Source organism: Gaeumannomyces tritici (assembly GCF_000145635.1).
Source record: "Gaeumannomyces tritici R3-111a-1 unplaced genomic scaffold supercont2.1, whole genome shotgun sequence".
Classification (NCBI taxonomy): domain Eukaryota; kingdom Fungi; phylum Ascomycota; class Sordariomycetes; order Magnaporthales; family Magnaporthaceae; genus Gaeumannomyces; species Gaeumannomyces tritici.
In genome coordinates, this window is record NW_008804545.1 from 4,821,547 (window position 1) to 4,838,431 (window position 16,885).

The 16,885-nt window shown below is 57.4% G+C and overlaps 6 protein-coding genes across 6 annotated transcripts; 3 read left to right on the forward strand and 3 right to left on the reverse strand.

Annotated features, from left to right (window-relative positions):
- Nucleotides 1–63: 63 nt before the first annotated feature.
- Nucleotides 64–3,689, reverse strand: GGTG_01524 (condensin complex component cnd2). The gene is made up of 4 exons (XM_009219291.1): nt 3,396–3,689; nt 2,679–3,303; nt 983–2,614; nt 64–889 (listed from the first exon to the last, which is right to left on the reverse strand). Exons 1-4 carry the CDS (start codon nt 3,494–3,496, stop codon nt 602–604), a joined length of 2,646 nt encoding a protein of 881 aa, XP_009217555.1. The 5' UTR covers nt 3,497–3,689; the 3' UTR covers nt 64–601.
- A 396-nt stretch (nt 3,690–4,085) lies between these two features.
- On the reverse strand, nt 4,086–5,123 carry GGTG_01525 (hypothetical protein; the record flags this gene model as incomplete). The annotated part of the gene is made up of 3 exons (XM_009219292.1): nt 4,086–4,283; nt 4,591–4,670; nt 4,904–5,123. 3 exons carry the CDS (start codon nt 5,121–5,123, stop codon nt 4,086–4,088), a joined length of 498 nt encoding a protein of 165 aa, XP_009217556.1.
- Nucleotides 5,124–5,160: 37 nt separating this feature from the next.
- On the forward strand, nt 5,161–9,922 carry GGTG_01526 (sodium/calcium exchanger protein). Its single transcript, XM_009219293.1, has 2 exons — nt 5,161–8,776; nt 8,846–9,922. The coding sequence occupies exons 1-2, from the start codon at nt 6,048–6,050 to the stop codon at nt 9,186–9,188; spliced, it is 3,072 nt and encodes a 1,023-aa protein (XP_009217557.1). The 5' UTR covers nt 5,161–6,047; the 3' UTR covers nt 9,189–9,922.
- Nucleotides 9,849–11,751, forward strand: GGTG_01527 (phosphomannomutase). Its single transcript, XM_009219294.1, has 2 exons — nt 9,849–10,571; nt 10,687–11,751. Exons 1-2 carry the CDS (start codon nt 10,030–10,032, stop codon nt 10,937–10,939), a joined length of 795 nt encoding a protein of 264 aa, XP_009217558.1. The 5' UTR covers nt 9,849–10,029; the 3' UTR covers nt 10,940–11,751.
- Nucleotides 11,252–16,274, reverse strand: GGTG_01528 (Fso1). Its single transcript, XM_009219295.1, has 3 exons — nt 13,075–16,274; nt 12,297–12,985; nt 11,252–12,215 (listed from the first exon to the last, which is right to left on the reverse strand). The coding sequence occupies exons 1-3, from the start codon at nt 15,801–15,803 to the stop codon at nt 11,728–11,730; spliced, it is 3,906 nt and encodes a 1,301-aa protein (XP_009217559.1). The 5' UTR covers nt 15,804–16,274; the 3' UTR covers nt 11,252–11,727.
- GGTG_01529 (hypothetical protein) lies at nt 16,148–16,734 on the forward strand (the record flags this gene model as incomplete). The annotated part of the gene is made up of 2 exons (XM_009219296.1): nt 16,148–16,165; nt 16,438–16,734. The coding sequence occupies 2 exons, from the start codon at nt 16,148–16,150 to the stop codon at nt 16,732–16,734; spliced, it is 315 nt and encodes a 104-aa protein (XP_009217560.1).
- Between the last annotated feature and the right edge of the window lie 151 nt (nt 16,735–16,885).

Sequence of the window (16,885 nt, forward strand, 5' to 3'; positions counted from 1 at the left end):
TGGTTTCTGATCATATTTTTTAGACAAGCAGTCCTCGCTCGGGACTGGCGAGGCCCAGGGCCTACGGAATAGAAAATGACCCCCTTGGGAAATCGGCCTCTACTGTTATGGCTCGTGGTATGCACGTGATGGTTGCAACTAGCACTGTTCAGGGGCATTAAACAGGAAAACAGGGACCAAGGAAAAAACAAGGAAATACGAAAACAAGATTGCCATCGTGGCCACAGGAGCCACGATGTTACAAGGCATCAGATCCTTGATTATCAAGAGAAAGAACCAAAGGCGATACAAGGACTTGTTGACGGGAAGCCGGCAAACTCAAGTCCAGCGTCCTCGACAGGGTCGGTCAGTACGCTCGAAATCAAGGCAAACAAGCTCCTGGGACAAAATACCATCAAACTACCCGTTGATACAGGAGAGGGTATCTCGGTCGATATACTAAGGAGAGGTAGAGAAGAGCAACCAAGGGACCAAAACGCGCATCCCGAATCTCATCATTCATACTGATTTCAGTGCCCATGCGTCGTATCTGGCGACGTTGACCATATCCAAGTCAAGTCATGGCCATATGGCAAGGTGTAAAATGCCGGCTCTTACTCGTTCACTCGCCGCCCTCTGTTATCTCTGCCGTCCAGTCCTTGCGAATCTCCAGCTCCGAAAGGTCCTCGGTCTTCTCGATGATGAGGCCCTTTTCGTTTGCTAGATGCAGGACGCAGATGAAGCAGTAGCTCGTCGAGATGTCATCCATAACCGTCTTGGGATACACCTTCTGCAGGTTATTCATCACATCCGTGAACTTCAGTGTCGGCTCCTCCTTGGCAGGACCAGCAGCCCCAGCGGCTTCGGCAGCGTCGGGAGGCGGCGTCAGCAATCTAGATCTGTCAGGGGCCTGTGTTTTGCCACGCAAACAAGAGTCGTTAGCAACGCTCGTCGTGGAGTTATAACGCGACAAGGGGCGTGCGGGGGGGAAAGGGTTAGTTACGTTGTCCAATGCCTCAAGGCCCATGCCCTTCCACATCTCCTCCTTCAACCTCCTGACGTCGACCTTTTTGGCGACTCGTGCATATTGCACATACTCGGGCCGCACCCGCCTGCTCTGCGTTACCAACATGGTGCCAAACGCCAGGTCGGCCGGATTCGTAACCGTCAGGCCGTTGAAGGCGGTCCCAAAGGCGTCCGTAACTCCTGGGTCGCCCATCATGGCCCCGTCGACACCGGGCGAGAAGTGCTCGCGAGCGTCGGCAAATTCGTCCATTTCGTCGTCGTCTCCGCCGGCGAAGGGAAGACCGTCGTCGAAGAAGTTGGCGTCGTAGTCGCCCTGCGGCAGCCCCGTGTCGTCGCCTGGGCGCTCTGTGGATTGCATCAGTGGCGCTTTTTGGGACGCCCAGAACGCCTCGTCCATGTGGCCGTCGGGCACGTCGTTTTGCTGCTCCTCGTGCGCGTTTCCGAACACGCCACCGCCGCCGCCGCCAAGCCTCCGCTTGCGGCCGAGGCGCGCTTTGGGTTTGAGGAAAAGGGACAGTAGCTGTTTGGAGTTGAAGTGTTTGTCGTCGGGGATGAGGTTACGCGATTTGGACTTCCAGTCCTTCTTTGGCATCGAGATGGCCGAATTGCCCGACGCTTGTGTGTAGATTACGTCGCCGAGAGCAGGGTCGAGCGGTGACAGAAAATCGATCTCGAAGGCCTCCTTCTCCTTCCGCTGCCGTGCCGGAGCGGCCGGCTTGTTGACGTCCTTGATCTTGCGGATCCTCCAATGCTCGGCGCTGGTCCAGTTCTTCTGAAGCGCCTGGTCGAAGTAGCTGAGTATGTCCTCATGCACCTTGTCCTCCTTTTGGGCGTGTGACATGGACACGACAAAATCACCCTCGGCCTTGTCGAGCATATCGACACCATCCCCGCCGGCGCCGTCGTCGCCGAGGCCAGCGTCAAAGACACGCATCTGGGGCTCCAATGCTGCCTCCCGCGCCCAAGCCTCGCCGCCCTCGCCAAAATTGATGTTGACCTCGTTCAGGTCAAAACCGCCAAGGCCTTCGTCGTCGTCGAACCCAAGCGGGTTGTCGTCGTCGATGTACATGCCAGACTTGTCTCCCGCTCCGTCAGGGCCGGGGGTCTTATCCTTGTCTGAGTCTTGTCTCCAGTCGTCGGGTGCGCGGAGAAAGGGGATGTCCATGGTGCCAGTAGGGTCTCCGAGATCGAATGTTTTGAGTGAAGGGCAAACATCGAATTCGTCGAGGCGGCCGAGCTCGGGAAAGAAGCGCGCGCCCAGCGCGCCAACATCGATGTCGACGTCCTCATAGTCGTCTTCTTTGGCAGGGGCGGCGGCGGCGGACCCGACTTCAACAGCCTCCTCGGCACCTAGTGCAGTGTCGTCACCTTCGTCCTCTGTCTCGTCTCTCCTGGCCTCGCTGGTGTCGTTTTTGTCGTCGCTGCTGTCAAAAACGATACGACCATGGGTGTCGATCATCAGGTGATTAAGTAGCAGTCCCTTGGCACCACCCTCGTCGAAGTCGGCTGATGCCTTTTTGAACAAGGGGTCCACGGCAAACTCGAGCTCGAGCTTTTTCAGCTGAAGAGACGCGAAGGAAGGCGCAAGGGTCGCCTCGGCCGATCGCGCCTGTCCGTATGAGGAGGGGCAAGTCAGTTTTTGAGTCACTTCTTGGCTGGGTGTCACCGCGTACCTTCTTCTTGGGCTTCTTGATAACGTTGCCGTCCTCATCAACCTCGTCTTCTGCCCCGCTGTCTTCGGCGTCACCCTCGGCCCTCTTGTTTTTGCTGTCGCGGCTGTCTGCGAGGCCACTGAGGAGCTTTCCGGTCTCCTCTGCGACGCTGTCGACTCTGCTGGTGTAGATCTTGACGCATCCGTCGAGGGTGCAGCTTGCCTTCTGGAAGTTGACGCCATCACCCTCTTTGAGCAGCGACATGTCGTGGAAGTAGTCGATCAGGGCAAAGTTCCACGAGTTGGCCTGGTTGATCTTGTTGTCGGTGGCCATCTTCATCCATTCCTCGAAGTTGGCCAGAATGGGGACACGCTTCATGGGCGTGACGGCGCTGCCGCCGACCACGAAGCCGTCGTCATCGATGATGGTTGAATCTTTACCGCCGGCGCTGGCGCGGGAGCGGGGAGTGCGAGGGTCGGAGCCGGGCGAGGAGTTGACATTCTCGAGGTCCTCCAGCCTGATGCTGACAGACCGCTTCGAGGGCGTCGCGGCGGCGGCCTTGAGCTGGTTGATCTGGGCTTCATGGAGGGCCTGGCGCGAGTGCATGCGCTGGGCCTTCTCCTGCGCATCGTCATTGAGGGGGATCCTGCAAGTCGATGGGTTAGCCGGCTGGTCCCTGGCCGCGTGCGCACGGGGCGGCACACTCTGGGTTCGCATGCGGAAGAGGAGTGGTCTCACTTTACGGGCGACTTGAAAGGAGACTGTGAGATGGACCCGGAGACCTGCCTGCTGGTGCTCCGCCTGCTGCTGCTGCGCGACACCTGCGTGACGCGGGGCATTTTGGTGGCTGTATCGTCGAGCGACAGGGGGAATGGCGGTGACGGGGCGGTTTATCGCATCGGCGGTGCTCGCAGTCCTGCTGTACCGTAGTATTTGATGTTTTGTCTGTTCTTTCACTGTCTCTATCGTTCGCGCTGGCTGTCATGCAAGGGCGGGGTTTGTGGCGGTCGCGGGTTTTTTAGTTGCCCGTTGGTCCCTGCCTCAAAGTAAACAAAACATCGAATTGGCTCAGCCAGCGGCGGTTTCCGCCAGCACCCCTGCCCGAATACAGCGCCACATCACGATTGATGTGACACTGGCAGGGTGGGGCTACAGCCACACTGACGTCGACGCCACTTGCCACTTGTCATTTTGGGCTTTTAACCTGGGGTTGGCTGGAGTGGCACGATGCCCGGAAAAAAAACCGGACTGCAAAATTTATTCCCCACCACCACAAATACAGTAGCCCATTCAATCTGCAATCATTTTACCCTTTGCATTTATGATCCTCTATAAAATATCTGGTATTTCGTCCACCCACGCATTAATCCGGGCCTGGGAAAGGTTATTCCAGCCCTTCTTTGCAATGCTTTTTAGCAAATTATTATCCTAAATAGCCAATTTCCTTATAGCGGCTTTAAAGGCCTGCCAGGCCTTTTCAATAAAAGGGATATTAAGGGAATGCGTGCAGTTAAAGTAATGCCGGAAATTGTGCTTTTTTTTCCAGGTCCTAACAATATTACTTTTGCTTTTTCCATGCCCAAAATCATTATCCTTTTTAAGGATAAAGTTCTGGCCGTTCCGTAGCTAGGAACTTATTATAAGCTTTAGAATCTCGTCCCGATATGCACGCAGGGTCATTTTCCCGTTGGTAATGCTAGTATCGTACCAAACAAAAAGGCTTTTAAAGCTATATCCAATAGCGGCTTAAGCATGCACCCAACGAACATCTTTTTTAAAGGGGCTTTTTTTTTTGCACGCAATTTGGGCAATTTCTTTTCCAAGGCCGGCGAATAACGTAAAAACGTCCTTTAGCCCCCCAACCGAAGTAAGTTTCGTTGGAAAAGCGAAAGTGCCGCTAATTTTGGGGCCCAAAATATTTTTTAAACATTACTTTGGCGTATTTAATTCGTTGTTGCGCCAGGCGTAAAAGCACGTAGCTTTTTTGGCAAGCCAGGCACATTTGAAAGCCAGCTTTTTTTATTGTAATGCAAATTGTATTAACGGAAGCTTGGATATTAAGGCCGGCCGCATTTGGAAGGAAAGCCTAATTAAAATTCCGGCCATCCCACCCGTTATTAACAATTGCTTATTCCATTTTTTGGATATCGGTTTCGGAAAATAAACGTTTGCGCCCGCATGTTTTTTTATAAATTAAATAAAAAGTTTAAAGGTTGAAATTGCAATTTTGGGCTAAAATTTTTTACCTAACAGTTTTTGATACTTTAATAAAGCAAAAAACGTTATTGTGGCTATAAGTAATGCTTTTTGCATTAAAATAATTACAAATCCTTTAAATGCGTATTTTTTTCGGTGTAAAGTGGTGCGCGGGCATATTTTTCGGTTGTGGTGCTGGTGCAATTGTGTTGGGAAAGGTAGAGTTTGGGTGGGGAAAAACATTTGCAGTCCGGTTTTTTTTCCGGGCATCGTGAGTGGTTGGGACGCGGGAGACCAGCGTTGGAGTCAACGATCAATTAGGTTAGAACAGATGTCGAACCGGGTGGTTGCTCGCACCGACATGGTCTGGAGCATGCTCCCGTCGGAGAAGCTACTGGCAGATAAAGGACGGACGGGCCCAAAGCCCAAACTGGCTGTCCAACGTTCCAGGTACAGCGCCGTCTTTCTTTTTGACTTCCTTGGTTCCCTATCGCTCCTCGCAACCCTCCCACCGCCACCTCGTCGCTGGCTGTGTGGCCCCCGCCCCTTTTGAAACCCGACGTCTCGGCTCGACCTGCTGCAGAGCTCTGGCCTGCTGTCGGTGTCGCGTGCTGGCCACCCGTCACAGCTCCTGAGAAGGCGCAAGCTCTGCAGAGTTCGTTGATGCGGCAGCGTCCGTCCCGTATTTAAACGTGAACTGGCCCGAGTCAGAGCTTGCGACTCGAACACCTCCTGTCGGAGGCCACCAAGTCGTGCATCCACCGCTACTTCTCCAGCCCCTGTTGATCTGTTGTCCTCACAAACCGAAAACGGCATCTTACAACAGCCTTCTCAGCTTCTCAGCTTCTCAGCGACCTTATCTTGTCTTGGCCGCCTTGCCTCTCAACGCCGAGTGCGGGTTCCTGGGCGCCAAGTCTTCCACTGCCCCCTTCAAGAACACGGCTCATCACGTCCTTCTTTCCTCTCTCCAACCTGTGCTCCCATCCATCTGCCTGCTCTTGTCTGCCAGCTTTTGTCTGCCAAGACTCCATCCAACAGCGCGCGCCCCCAAGGTCCGTGATGACCTGACATCATGCTTTCCCAAACCGCCGAGGGCTGCAGGAACAGAACATCGACGAGCTCGGCGACGCACATGGATCCCGTGACGAGAAGTCGCCCCCACCTACAATCATCACCAGTACTGCTGCCGTCATCATGGCTGCGCCGTTGTCGCGCCGGCCAAGGCCAAGCAGGGCCAAGCTTGGCTCGAGGCTGAGCAGGCCCTTTTATACCTCGACCCTGATCATCACTCTGCTCGCGGCGTATGCGCTGTTTGTGCGCCGGGCCGGTGTGTCCGGCTCGCACCAGTTGTCGCCGCTTCGCGCCCGGGCCGAGAATACTGAGTGCCGGCTTGTCTACCTTGCCAAGGACAAGTGCGCCTTCGTGCGTGCGCACTGCAAAGACGACGAGGCCGGTCTGTTGTCCTATCTCGGCTTGTACTATTGCGACCTGGCGCACGCCCAAGCCTTCGCCTTTGCTCTGCTCACCGCCTGGCTGGGCCTGCTCTTCACCACCATCGGCATCGCCGCAAGCGACTTTTTCAGCGTTAACCTCAGTACTATCGCCAACATCCTGGGCCTCAGCGAAAGCCTTGCCGGCGTCACCTTTTTGGCCTTTGGCAATGGCTCCCCGGACGTCTTCAGCACCTTCGCGGCCATGGGCTCCAATAGCGGTAGCATGGCCGTCGGCGAACTGATCGGCGCCGCCGGCTTTATCACCGCCGTCGTTGCCGGTTCTATGGCTTTGGTGCGCGAGTTCAAGGTCACCAAGCGGACATTTGTGCGCGACGTTTGCTTCTTCATCTTCGCCGTAACTTTCTCCATGGTCTTCCTTGCCGATGGCAAGCTCCACCTCTGGGAATGCTGCGTTATGGTTTCGTTTTACCTCTTCTATGTCGTCATGGTAGTTACCTGGCACTGGTTCTCGACACGCCGCAAGAGGAGGCGGCAGAGGGAGGCGACCGCCCGTGCACACTTTTTCGGGACCACTGGTGAGCCTTCGGACGAGCTCGAGCCCTACAGGGACGACGACGGAGACGACGATGGAGACGACGCGGCCCCCGTAGGCGCACGCGCGAGCCGTGCTGCCTCGGATGCCATGCCTGACATTAGCGTCCTCGAACGCGCCACGCCGCGGATAGCGGTCGGTGATGTCGGCGCCCCCGAGGATGAGGATGACATCGATCGGGATATGCAGGTGGCCGCTGAGGTGACCAACAGCATGCGTGTCAACCGGCCCCGCGGCTCGAGGAGTAATACTACTCTGGGCCAGATCAGGCCGAGTTTCGTCGGCGCGCTCGAGTTTCGGTCAGTGCTCGCGTCACTGCAAAGGGCAGGCAGCACGTCGGGCAACGTGCCGCTGGCGCCGATGCATTCCAGGGGGAATTCGGAGAACATAGACCCGGCATCTGTTGCCCGACTGGTGCTGGAGGAGCCGGCCGGCTTCGATTGGCCGTCGCTCCCGCGCGATGGCAACTCCTCAGCGGGGAGAGACAGGGCTCGGTCCCACGGTAACCTCCCACTGGACTGGAGTTTTCCCGCTGCGCCTGCAATAGTGATGGAGTCGCCCACAAGCCCCCGATCTCCTCCAGAAAACGGCCTGCGGTTGGGTGGGGAGGCGCCCCTGGAACCTGGCCCGTCGGGCGTCACCAAGGATGGCGCCCTCGCGCCGCCGCCCATCGACATGCACCTGCGCCCGCCTACCTATGATGCCGAGGCTCATACACCCGAGAGCACTGCGGTAGCGTCGCCGGCCAGCCTCAGTCTCCAGATTCCAAGCCCCCAGCCGCAGTCGAGTGGCTATTCATCGCCTTCACTATCAGCGTTCCCCATGCTGTCCGAGTCGCCGATGCTCATGTCTCCCAACGCGCACTCGCCCCTGATCACTGCTCAGGCTTCTCCCTATATGGACAATGGGGGCTACTTTGGCCTCGAGGTCCAGGAGCGCCGCTGCAAGCCTGTCCGGTGGTGGCCTTATTCGGTGCTTCCTCCTCCCCAGGTCATGAGCAACTCGCTCTTCCCCACTCTCCAGGGCTGGGCAGACAAGTCTATCTGGGACAAGTTCGCCAGTCTGATTTCTATACCAAGCATCTTCTTGCTGGTCATCACACTGCCCGTGGTTGAAAGCGATGTTCCGGGCATGAATGACCCCGAAGCCGACCTAGCCGCTGACCGGTCCCGCCTCGGAGGGTCGGGCCTGGCTGCTGACGCTGACTCGATGGGGCGCCGCGCGTCAGTCGAGCCCGAGACGGAGTGGGAGCGGTATCGACGCAACAGCCGTGACGCACGTCCGTCTAGACACACAACCCCCCTAATCTCATCCGGGCTTGGGCCACCCTTGCTTGTGGTGCCTGATGTAGGCTCTGCCAGCGGGGTGGGAGGCACTGCGCTCTCGCCACAAGTGGCCAAGAGGGATCAGCACTCCCCACGACTGACTTCTGGTAGCGACACGCTGGAAAGCGACGACAGCTTGGGGTGGAGCCGTTGGCTGGTGTGCGTACAACTCTTCACTGGGCCTCTGTTCACGGTGCTGATTGTGTGGGCCAATATGCTGGAGGACTTGGAGCATCCCGGCAAGGTGCTGGTAAAAATGCTCCTCTGCTCGCTGGTACTCTCTCTTGTACTCCTGGCGGTCATGCTCTCGACAACGTCGCCCGATGTGCGGCCCCGCTACCACTTCCTGTTCTGCTTTCTCGGATTCATCATTAGCGTGGCATGGATCTCGACGATAGCAGGCGAGGTTGTTGGGGTGCTCAAGACGCTTGGTGTCGTCCTGGGTATCTCCGAGGCGATCCTCGGACTGACCATATTTGCTGTCGGAAACTCTCTGGGCGACCTTGTCGCCGACATCACGGTCGCGCGACTTGGCTACCCGGTGATGGCACTGTAAGCGGACAGCACCCGTACCCTACTCTATCTGGCTGTGCTTGGGCTGACTGGTGTGAAACAATACAGATCTGCGTGCTTCGGCGGGCCGATGCTCAATATTCTTCTGGGGATTGGAATAGGGGGCGCCTGGATGACCATCAAGGCGGCCAACGAGAGCCACGGCAAGCACCCAGACATACCACTGACGTACAAGCCGTACCACGTCCAAGTCGGGGGCACGCTGATTGTGTCGGCCTTTACCGTGCTTCTGACTCTGGTCTTTTTGCTCGTCGCCGTTCCGACCAACAACTGGATCATGAGCAGGAAGATCGGCTTCAGCCTGATAGGGATCTGGAGCATCAGCACCATGATCAATTTGATTGTCGAGATGGCTGGGGCTTGGACAGAGATTGCCCAAGGCGCCCGATGATGGGTCAGTCGAGGGCACTGCCAAGTAGCTGTCGGCTGTCGGGTTCTCCAGGATACAAGATTGAATCATTGTTCATAATGCATTGGTATTCATATGCAACTGGGATATACCTACCTAGTACATACCTACCTACTACCAAGCTCGCTGCCTTTGTACCTACCCCTACCTACCTCTACCTGGTACCTCTACAACAAGCGGGGCGATACCCAGCGCTCGGCTGCTGAATCGCCAACAGGTGCCGAAGGCATCCTCCATGTGTAGGATGGAAGCGTTGGAACAAGGATTTTCAAACAAATGAATCCGTACAATTCTATGGCATTTGATCTGATGGTGTGTATGAACGACTGGCTCGGGCCGATAGATCTCAACACCATCTTTGGAGTCTCAGACGGGTGCTGGTGGGACAGAGCCAAGCGTGCAGCAGCCAGCTGTGGTTGAGCTCCGCCTGTGGTTCCTCCTGGCGGGGGTGGGGCTCTTTACCATCCAACCGCTGAAACTCGTGCCGTTGTGAGGGCACTCTCGTTGGTGCAGCGTTGGAGCTCAAACAACGGGTCTGGTGGGTTGGAGCTTGAGCTTGGTATGGCTGCATGGGAAATGCATTGAATTGGACGAGGAAGCAGCCTTGCGGGTCCATTACTCAGGTCGGGGTCGTTGTTGTATCCATCTACATCGCCAAAAGCTCCGACTCTTACCGCCTCGTCCCCGCGCTGTGCTCCCCAACACTTGAAAAAAAGACAACGGACAGCAGCCCCCAAAAGACTTTTTTGCCTCCTCCTTCAAACCCCTCCGATCGCATCCCCTCCCGGTCGACAAATCCAAAAAGAAAAAACAAAAGCAAAAAATGGCGTACCCGGCCCTCGACCAGCGTCCGCTCAAGGACACCATCTGCCTGTTCGACGTCGACGGCACCCTCACGCCGGCGCGGCAGGACGTGACGCCCGAGGTGCTCGACATGCTCGCGCGGCTGCGGCAAAAGTGCGCCATCGGCTTCGTCGGCGGCTCCAACCTGCCCAAGCAGCAGGAGCAGCTGGGCTCGGCCAGCGTCGACGTCACGTCGCTCTTCGACTTTGCCTTCCCCGAGAACGGCCTGACGGCCTTCAAGAGCGGCGAGCCGCTGCCGTCGACGAGCTTCATCGGCTGGATCGGCGAGGACAGGTACAGGCAGCTGGCCAGCTTTGTGCTGCACTACATCGCCGACCTCGACATCCCCGTCAAGCGCGGCACCTTTATCGAGTTCCGCAACGGCATGATCAACGTCTCGCCCGTCGGCCGCAACGCCTCGCACCAGGAGCGCAAGGACTTCCTCGCCTACGACGACGTGCACAAGGTCCGCGCAAAGTTTGTTGAGGTGCTCAAGGAGAAGTTTGGTCACTTTGGCCTGACGTGAGTAGTCCATTTTTTCCCTCACCAATGCAATCTCTGTCCCCATCACTCCGTTATATAACGAAGCAGCCATGAACCCTGACTTACACTAACCCTCGATAAAAACAAACAACAGCTTCTCCATCGGCGGCGAGATCTCCTTCGACGTCTTCCCCAAGGGCTGGGACAAGACCTACTGCCTGAACCACCTCGAGGATGAGGCCAAGAAGCCCGGCGGCATCACCTACAAGACCATCCACTTCTTCGGCGACAAGACCATGCCCGGCGGCAACGACTACGAGATCTTCGAGGACCCGAGGACCATCGGCCACACCGTCACCTCGCCCGACGACACCATGGCCGAGCTCAAGAAGCTGTTCGACCTGTGAGTGTGAAGGGCCTTGCGAGAAGAGAGTAATCACACAATAGAAACAAAAAAAAGAGAACAAAGACGCTATTTCACGACGGAATCTGGTGCGTGATTAGTGTGTGCGGAACACTCGCTGCGACCCTGAAGCGGGATTTGGAAGGTAAAGGCTCCAAAAAAAAAGAGTAAAGACAAAAGTAAACTTGTATGCGGAGGAAGACTTCGAGATATACATGGGTGTTGCTGTTACCCTAGATGGAGTTTGATAAGGCGCCAACAAAGAATTGGACCAGTTTCGAAATTGGTGCTCTATATCTCGGGTTATCACGTGAAAGGAGATAACAAGACCGAAAGATTGGAGCTAAATACTATTTTCACAAGGACAGCGCCGAGGACTTGAATGATGCGAGGGCCAATAATAGACTGGCTGGTCATAAACTAAGTTACTTATAAAAGAGCCAAACGCAGGTATAATTCCGCCTCGCTAAATCACTTCTAGCTACAAGAATCTGACATGACAAGACATTGGAAACAATCCAAGCGGCGTGGGGGAGAATACAGGGGCATAGCAGGGCATAAATTGGCAGGATGTAAATGGGATATATACGGCACATGGATGGAAGGCGACCGCGCGCTATGACAAAGGGATGCGCACGAAAAATGTGACCGTCGAGCTGCTATCCGACCGAGGAAGTAGAGACGAGGGGAAACAATAGTGTCGGAGAAGAGACATATGTAAGGAATCGGTGCCCGGAATAGAAAACGACAGATAGACAGGCGGACAGGAGACATGCTGCTTGGCCATGTACTTTAGTGGCCGTACTCGAGGTGCGGGACAATGACGGGCCCATATTTGGTGGGCGCCGAGTTGAAGTTGCTGTCGCCCTGGACGACAAAGTCGACGGCGAGGCTGAGTTTTGACAGGCCCTGCTGCTGCTGGGGCTGGCCGCCGTTCATGATGCTGGCGGCGTACTGGGTCCCCGGGATGGACTCTGGATCGTAGGCGACAATGGCAACATAGTTGCGCCGGCCCATGAGCTTCTTGAGCTCGCGCGACGTTCCGTTTGCGTCCACCTGGAAGATCTCCATCATGTCCTCCTTGGTGTCCGACACCTCGCCCGTCGACTTTTGCCCGTTCATGGGAACGTACAGCATCTTGTTGGAGTTGTGGAGCATCTTGAGAATGTAGTCTCTGGCCGGCGCCGCCACGATGGGTGACGTGATGATTTGGTACATTGTCTTGTGGTCGCTTGGGTGCGATGGGTCGTGTACCAAGCCTGCTCCGCAGCAGTTGACGTCTATTGAGCATAGGGTTCCGGTTGGTTAGTCTCATGTGGTCACGACAGGTCGGGGAGCTCACCGCCGTGCTTGAAACTTACCTCCCGAAAGAAAAGTCATCCTGATGCCCTTCTGCTGCGAGATTCCCTGCAGCGTCCGGATAAGGTATGTGCGCTCAAGGTCCTTGGTCTCGTGCGTCCACAGGTCCTTGAGCTCCTCGGCAAAATCGAAGTCACCAAACTGGTTGAGCACGTTGCCCATGAGGCCCGACTTCCCTACAGCCTTCTTGACGTGTGTGAAGCCATGTTGCACAACCTCCTTGCCGCCCACCACACCGGCAACCGAGCTCGTCAACTTGCCGACGATGTTGTACGTCGCGTTGACCGCCTTCTTGCTCGTCGCAAAGGTATTGGCTAGGCTCTCCACCGTATCGAGCCTCGGGTAGACTGGGGGCACTGACAGCATCCAAATGCAGTGCTGCACGCTGGGCGGCAGCATGGCCACCTTGGGGAAGATGCCCTGGTATGTCGGCCCGGCCATGACGCGAGATTGTGTCCGCTCCGACCTTAGATCGGCACCGACGACCACCACGGCGGGTCCCAGATGTTTGACAAAGTGCCATCCGGCGCCCGAGACGGTGAACAGGTCAATGTCGGTGTTGACATTGCGCATGATCTCCACGGTTGTGTGGTGCTGGAAAAGCAGGTACATCTCGATGGCTACTCTGCCGATGTTTTTGAAAATCTGCGACGATTGCATGTAGTCTGGATATGACCCAAACCCGTCGAAGCTGTGGACAGAAAGCGAGATAAAGCGTCAGTGTCGCCGCGTAGAGCGTAGCAGATAGTGGAGAAGGATAAAAGGCGTGCGGGGACTCACATATCATGGTCATCAAGCTGCAGAATGTGAGGAATCTGAGCAAACGCCTCTCTGAGGAATGGCTGGTCAAAGTGCGAGGTGTAGTAGTGGAAGTAGGCGTGGGTGACGTCCTCTTCGTGACGCGCCGTCCATTGCGCCGTCTTGCGGTTCTCTCTCCCCTGTAGCGAGAGCCACTGCTTGAGCAGCGGCACATCTTTCCAAAGTCTATCACCGTATATCTGGTCACCAAGGCCGAGTTGGACGTGGAAACCGCCGCAGTCGACGTTCCGCTGCAGCACATCCTTCCACATGAAGCCAACACCCCCGAGCTTGGCCCTGTCGTTCTGCGATGTCGATGCGGCAAAGTCGTTGCCCGAGTGCGCGATGAACCGCCAGCTAGGCTCCTGGCGCCCGGCCACCACAAACTCATATCTCGTGCACCCCAGGTGCGAAGTAACTGCATATGTCCAGCGCTCGGTCCCTTGCTCGCCCATCTGCAAATCCAGGTCGTACTTGTAAAAGGTCCAGCGCTGATGGGTGTGAATAGGATGCGAGCTGAGCATGCGCGGGTTGGGCGACAGGTCGACGCTCAGATGGATATGAATAGTGGGCGGCTGCGGCGCGTCCGTGACAATCATGATGCTGCCCAGCCAAACCCCCCGCTCGACGTCCATGTTGACATAACGAAGATAGGGGCCGAAGTACACTCCGTTCGTGGGCGCGACCTTGAAGATTTCAACACCGGAGCTCGGCGGAGGTCCCGTAAAGCCCGCGGTTGGGGCAGCCGAGGCCGCCACACTCATAATACTCTCGGCGTAGCCTGGCGTCTGGGGTGGGAAAAGGCCCGGAGACCCCATCCCCTGCTTTGGGCCAAAGGGCGAGACAAGCGGGTTTCCATAAGTCGAAGCAGTTGGCGACAGCGGCGCCGTCTCATGATTGATCGGGTTGGGGCCCTTGGGGAACTCCCACTGCGTAGCCTGGGTTACAAGGTGGATGTAGTAGTATTGACCTGAGTTCTGGTCGAGGTGCGAGATCCAGCCTTCGGGCAGTGGGGGAGGAGACGTCGGGTTCTGCGCGTGCAGCACCGAAGGTGTGTGAGAGATTGCGATGGATGGTTGGCCGTTCTGTCCATTACTCTCTGGCCTGGGGTCGTTCGCAAACGCAGGGTGGCCCGGATGCTGAAGAGCTGGTGATGCGAGCGGGTTCGCATACTGCTGCTGCTGCTGTTGCTGTTGCTGTTTCTTCTCCTGGTTCTGGGCCACAGGCGCGTGCACAGTGCTAGCACTAGCATTTGACCCTAAAGCGATGGCAGCAGCAGCGGATGTTCCCACGACAGATGAGGCAGGGTGTTGCTGCTGCTGCTGCTGTTGTTGTTGTTGCTGTTGTAGTTGCTGGTGGTGGTACTGTTGCTGCTGGTTCTGCTGCTGGCTCTGCTGCTGGCTCTGCTGCTGGCTCTGCTGCTGTGACAGTGATTGCTGCTGCTGCTGCTGCTGCTGCTGCTGTTGGGCATTGGGCGTTGGCTGCTGCGCTCCAGGTCGCTGCTTCTCGTTGGGGTACGAGTTGCCTCCAAGGCTGACACTGGTATAGGCTGGAGGAGGAGTAGATGCTTGCATACGAGCGAAGTCCTGCTCCAAGATGCTAACTTGAAGGCTTCCCTGCTGCCCCTGGTTCGCCTGTGCGGGGCCAGTAGCCTGCTGAGGCGCCTCGTTGACCCGATCGGACCCTTGATAGACGGTCGGAGGTCCATGGGGTTGCTGGTCTGGGGTCTCGGTGGGCGTCCAAGGGCGCTGTGGAGGAGGCTGGCCGCCATACTGGGCAAGGCGTTGCGACGCTGCTGAGCTCTGCAGCTGCTGAGCCTGTAGACCGGTCAGGGTAGCGGCGCCCGAAATGCCAGAGGCGGCGTACCGAGCCTCGATGCCATCGCCAGGACGGACACCCGGCTCAACGACGGGGGTTTCGGGAGGAGGAGGTGAGCCCCGGCTAGCGCGGGTGGTCGATGTGGAGGCCGTCGAGGCGAAGCGGCTCACGCTACTTTCCTGTGGCATGCCAAGTGAGTCTGTGGGCGACTCGTGGCGCTTCACATTGTTGGCTGGGGCAGGGCTTGAGGAACTACCAGCAGGTGAGGGATAGTACGGCTTGTTCTGGTAGCTAGTAGAGATCTTTGGTTGCGGATAGTGTGGCTTGGGTTGGGCCTGTTGCGCCTGCTGCGGCTTGGGCTGGGGTATAGGCTGCGCAAAAAGATTGTCCTTATCGCCATCATCACTCGTGGGCGAGAGTGCTGTTGGTGCGGTGCCGCGGCGCTCGGCAAGCCCGGGCTTCTTCTCGACGCCTGTGCTGAGATTCAGGCGCGGCGAGGTGTCGTTGTAGCTCCCGGCGGAGTTGGCCGGACTGCTCGTCTGAACCCTGTTGTTGGAGGGTCTACGCACGCTGTCCGAGGGGTAGGGAGGGCGTGGGGCATGCGAGGGCTTGGACGGGCGCAAGTCCTCGTCGTCAGGGTACGGCAGCGGCGCGGCAGAACTCGATGCGCCCGGGGGCAGGGGGAAGGACGGCTTGGAGTGGTGGGATGAAGACGACGAGGCCGGCGAGGGCGGCCGCGGGTACTTGAAACGGCCCGAAGCATCGGCCTGGGGCTTGGGGCTCTGTGGCTTGAAGATACGCAACGGCTCCACGGTCGGGCTGTCGCCGTCCTGGCGAGCGGGGTGGCTCAGGAAGAGCTCCTCCTCCGAGATGCCTCTTGAGCGGTTCTCCATGGCTGTGTCTTGCTGTCTCTGGGCGAATGCAGGTACAGTTACGGCAACGAGAAGGAACGGCGCGCGCGCGATGACGCACGGCGGGAGGAGCGAGAATTTATTTATAGGAGCCTTTGGGGACAAGTGACGAGAAAACGGGCACTAGGACCGCAGATTCGGGGGCGGCGCACAAGGAATAAGTGGGAAGATGGAGGGAGGGGCGGGTTGTTGATGGAAGGCGGCGGATCAACAGCCCAACCCAGCTGCGGGGTGGGTGAGCTGCGTCGCAAGCTGCCAGCAAGGAGTCTAGACCGCTAGGAACAAGGAGGATAGGGCTGTGCTGGGATGCGGAAGATAGGCAGGAAATGAAGCCCCTTGCGTCTGTCTGTCCTGGACGGTGGCGGCAGGAGGCCGGACAAAGCAAAGGAGAAAAAAAAGATATGACTTGCCTTGCTTGACGCTTGCTACTCTCTCCTGCGTCCTCTAGCTGCGACCGGGCGGGCGACCAGCAGCATGGCGGGGGGACGCGCAAGGTCCCGGGGTGGGAGATGTGACTGCTCGGCTTCTGGCTGCTGGCTGCTGGCGCTGAGGCGATTGATTGGTCCCCAGGCCCCAGGAGGGCGCTTACAGCTTCCCACCCGTGCTGGCACACCAGGGCGGGAGGGGCAGGAACGCTGGGCCCGAAAGGAGAAGCGGCACGACGGTCATGCTACAAGCGCCCAACCACAGCCAGCCAAGAGGACGCGCAAATGAACCTGAAGCCAGCCCGCACCAGAGCCGGCGCCCATTGAGGCGACGCACATTTGCCTTTGGGTCTTGGGCGGGCCAAAGAGATGTCGCGCGCTGCCAAAAGTGGCCCCAGGTCAGCAGCTCCATCGACACCACTCTCATTTCCCGGCTCCGAACCGGCGGCCTAGCCTTTCAACGTCCAAGCCAGCGCGGTGCAGTGTGACGTCTGGTGTGTGTTGCAAGTCGTCGTCGTCGCGCAGGACTAGCAAGGCAATAAATAGGAGGTGGGCTCTAAACCATGCACCCCATCCATCTGCTAATCAACATTGGACGGTGGCCTGTCTCTGCTGCATCTACTGGATGGTCGAGTCGAG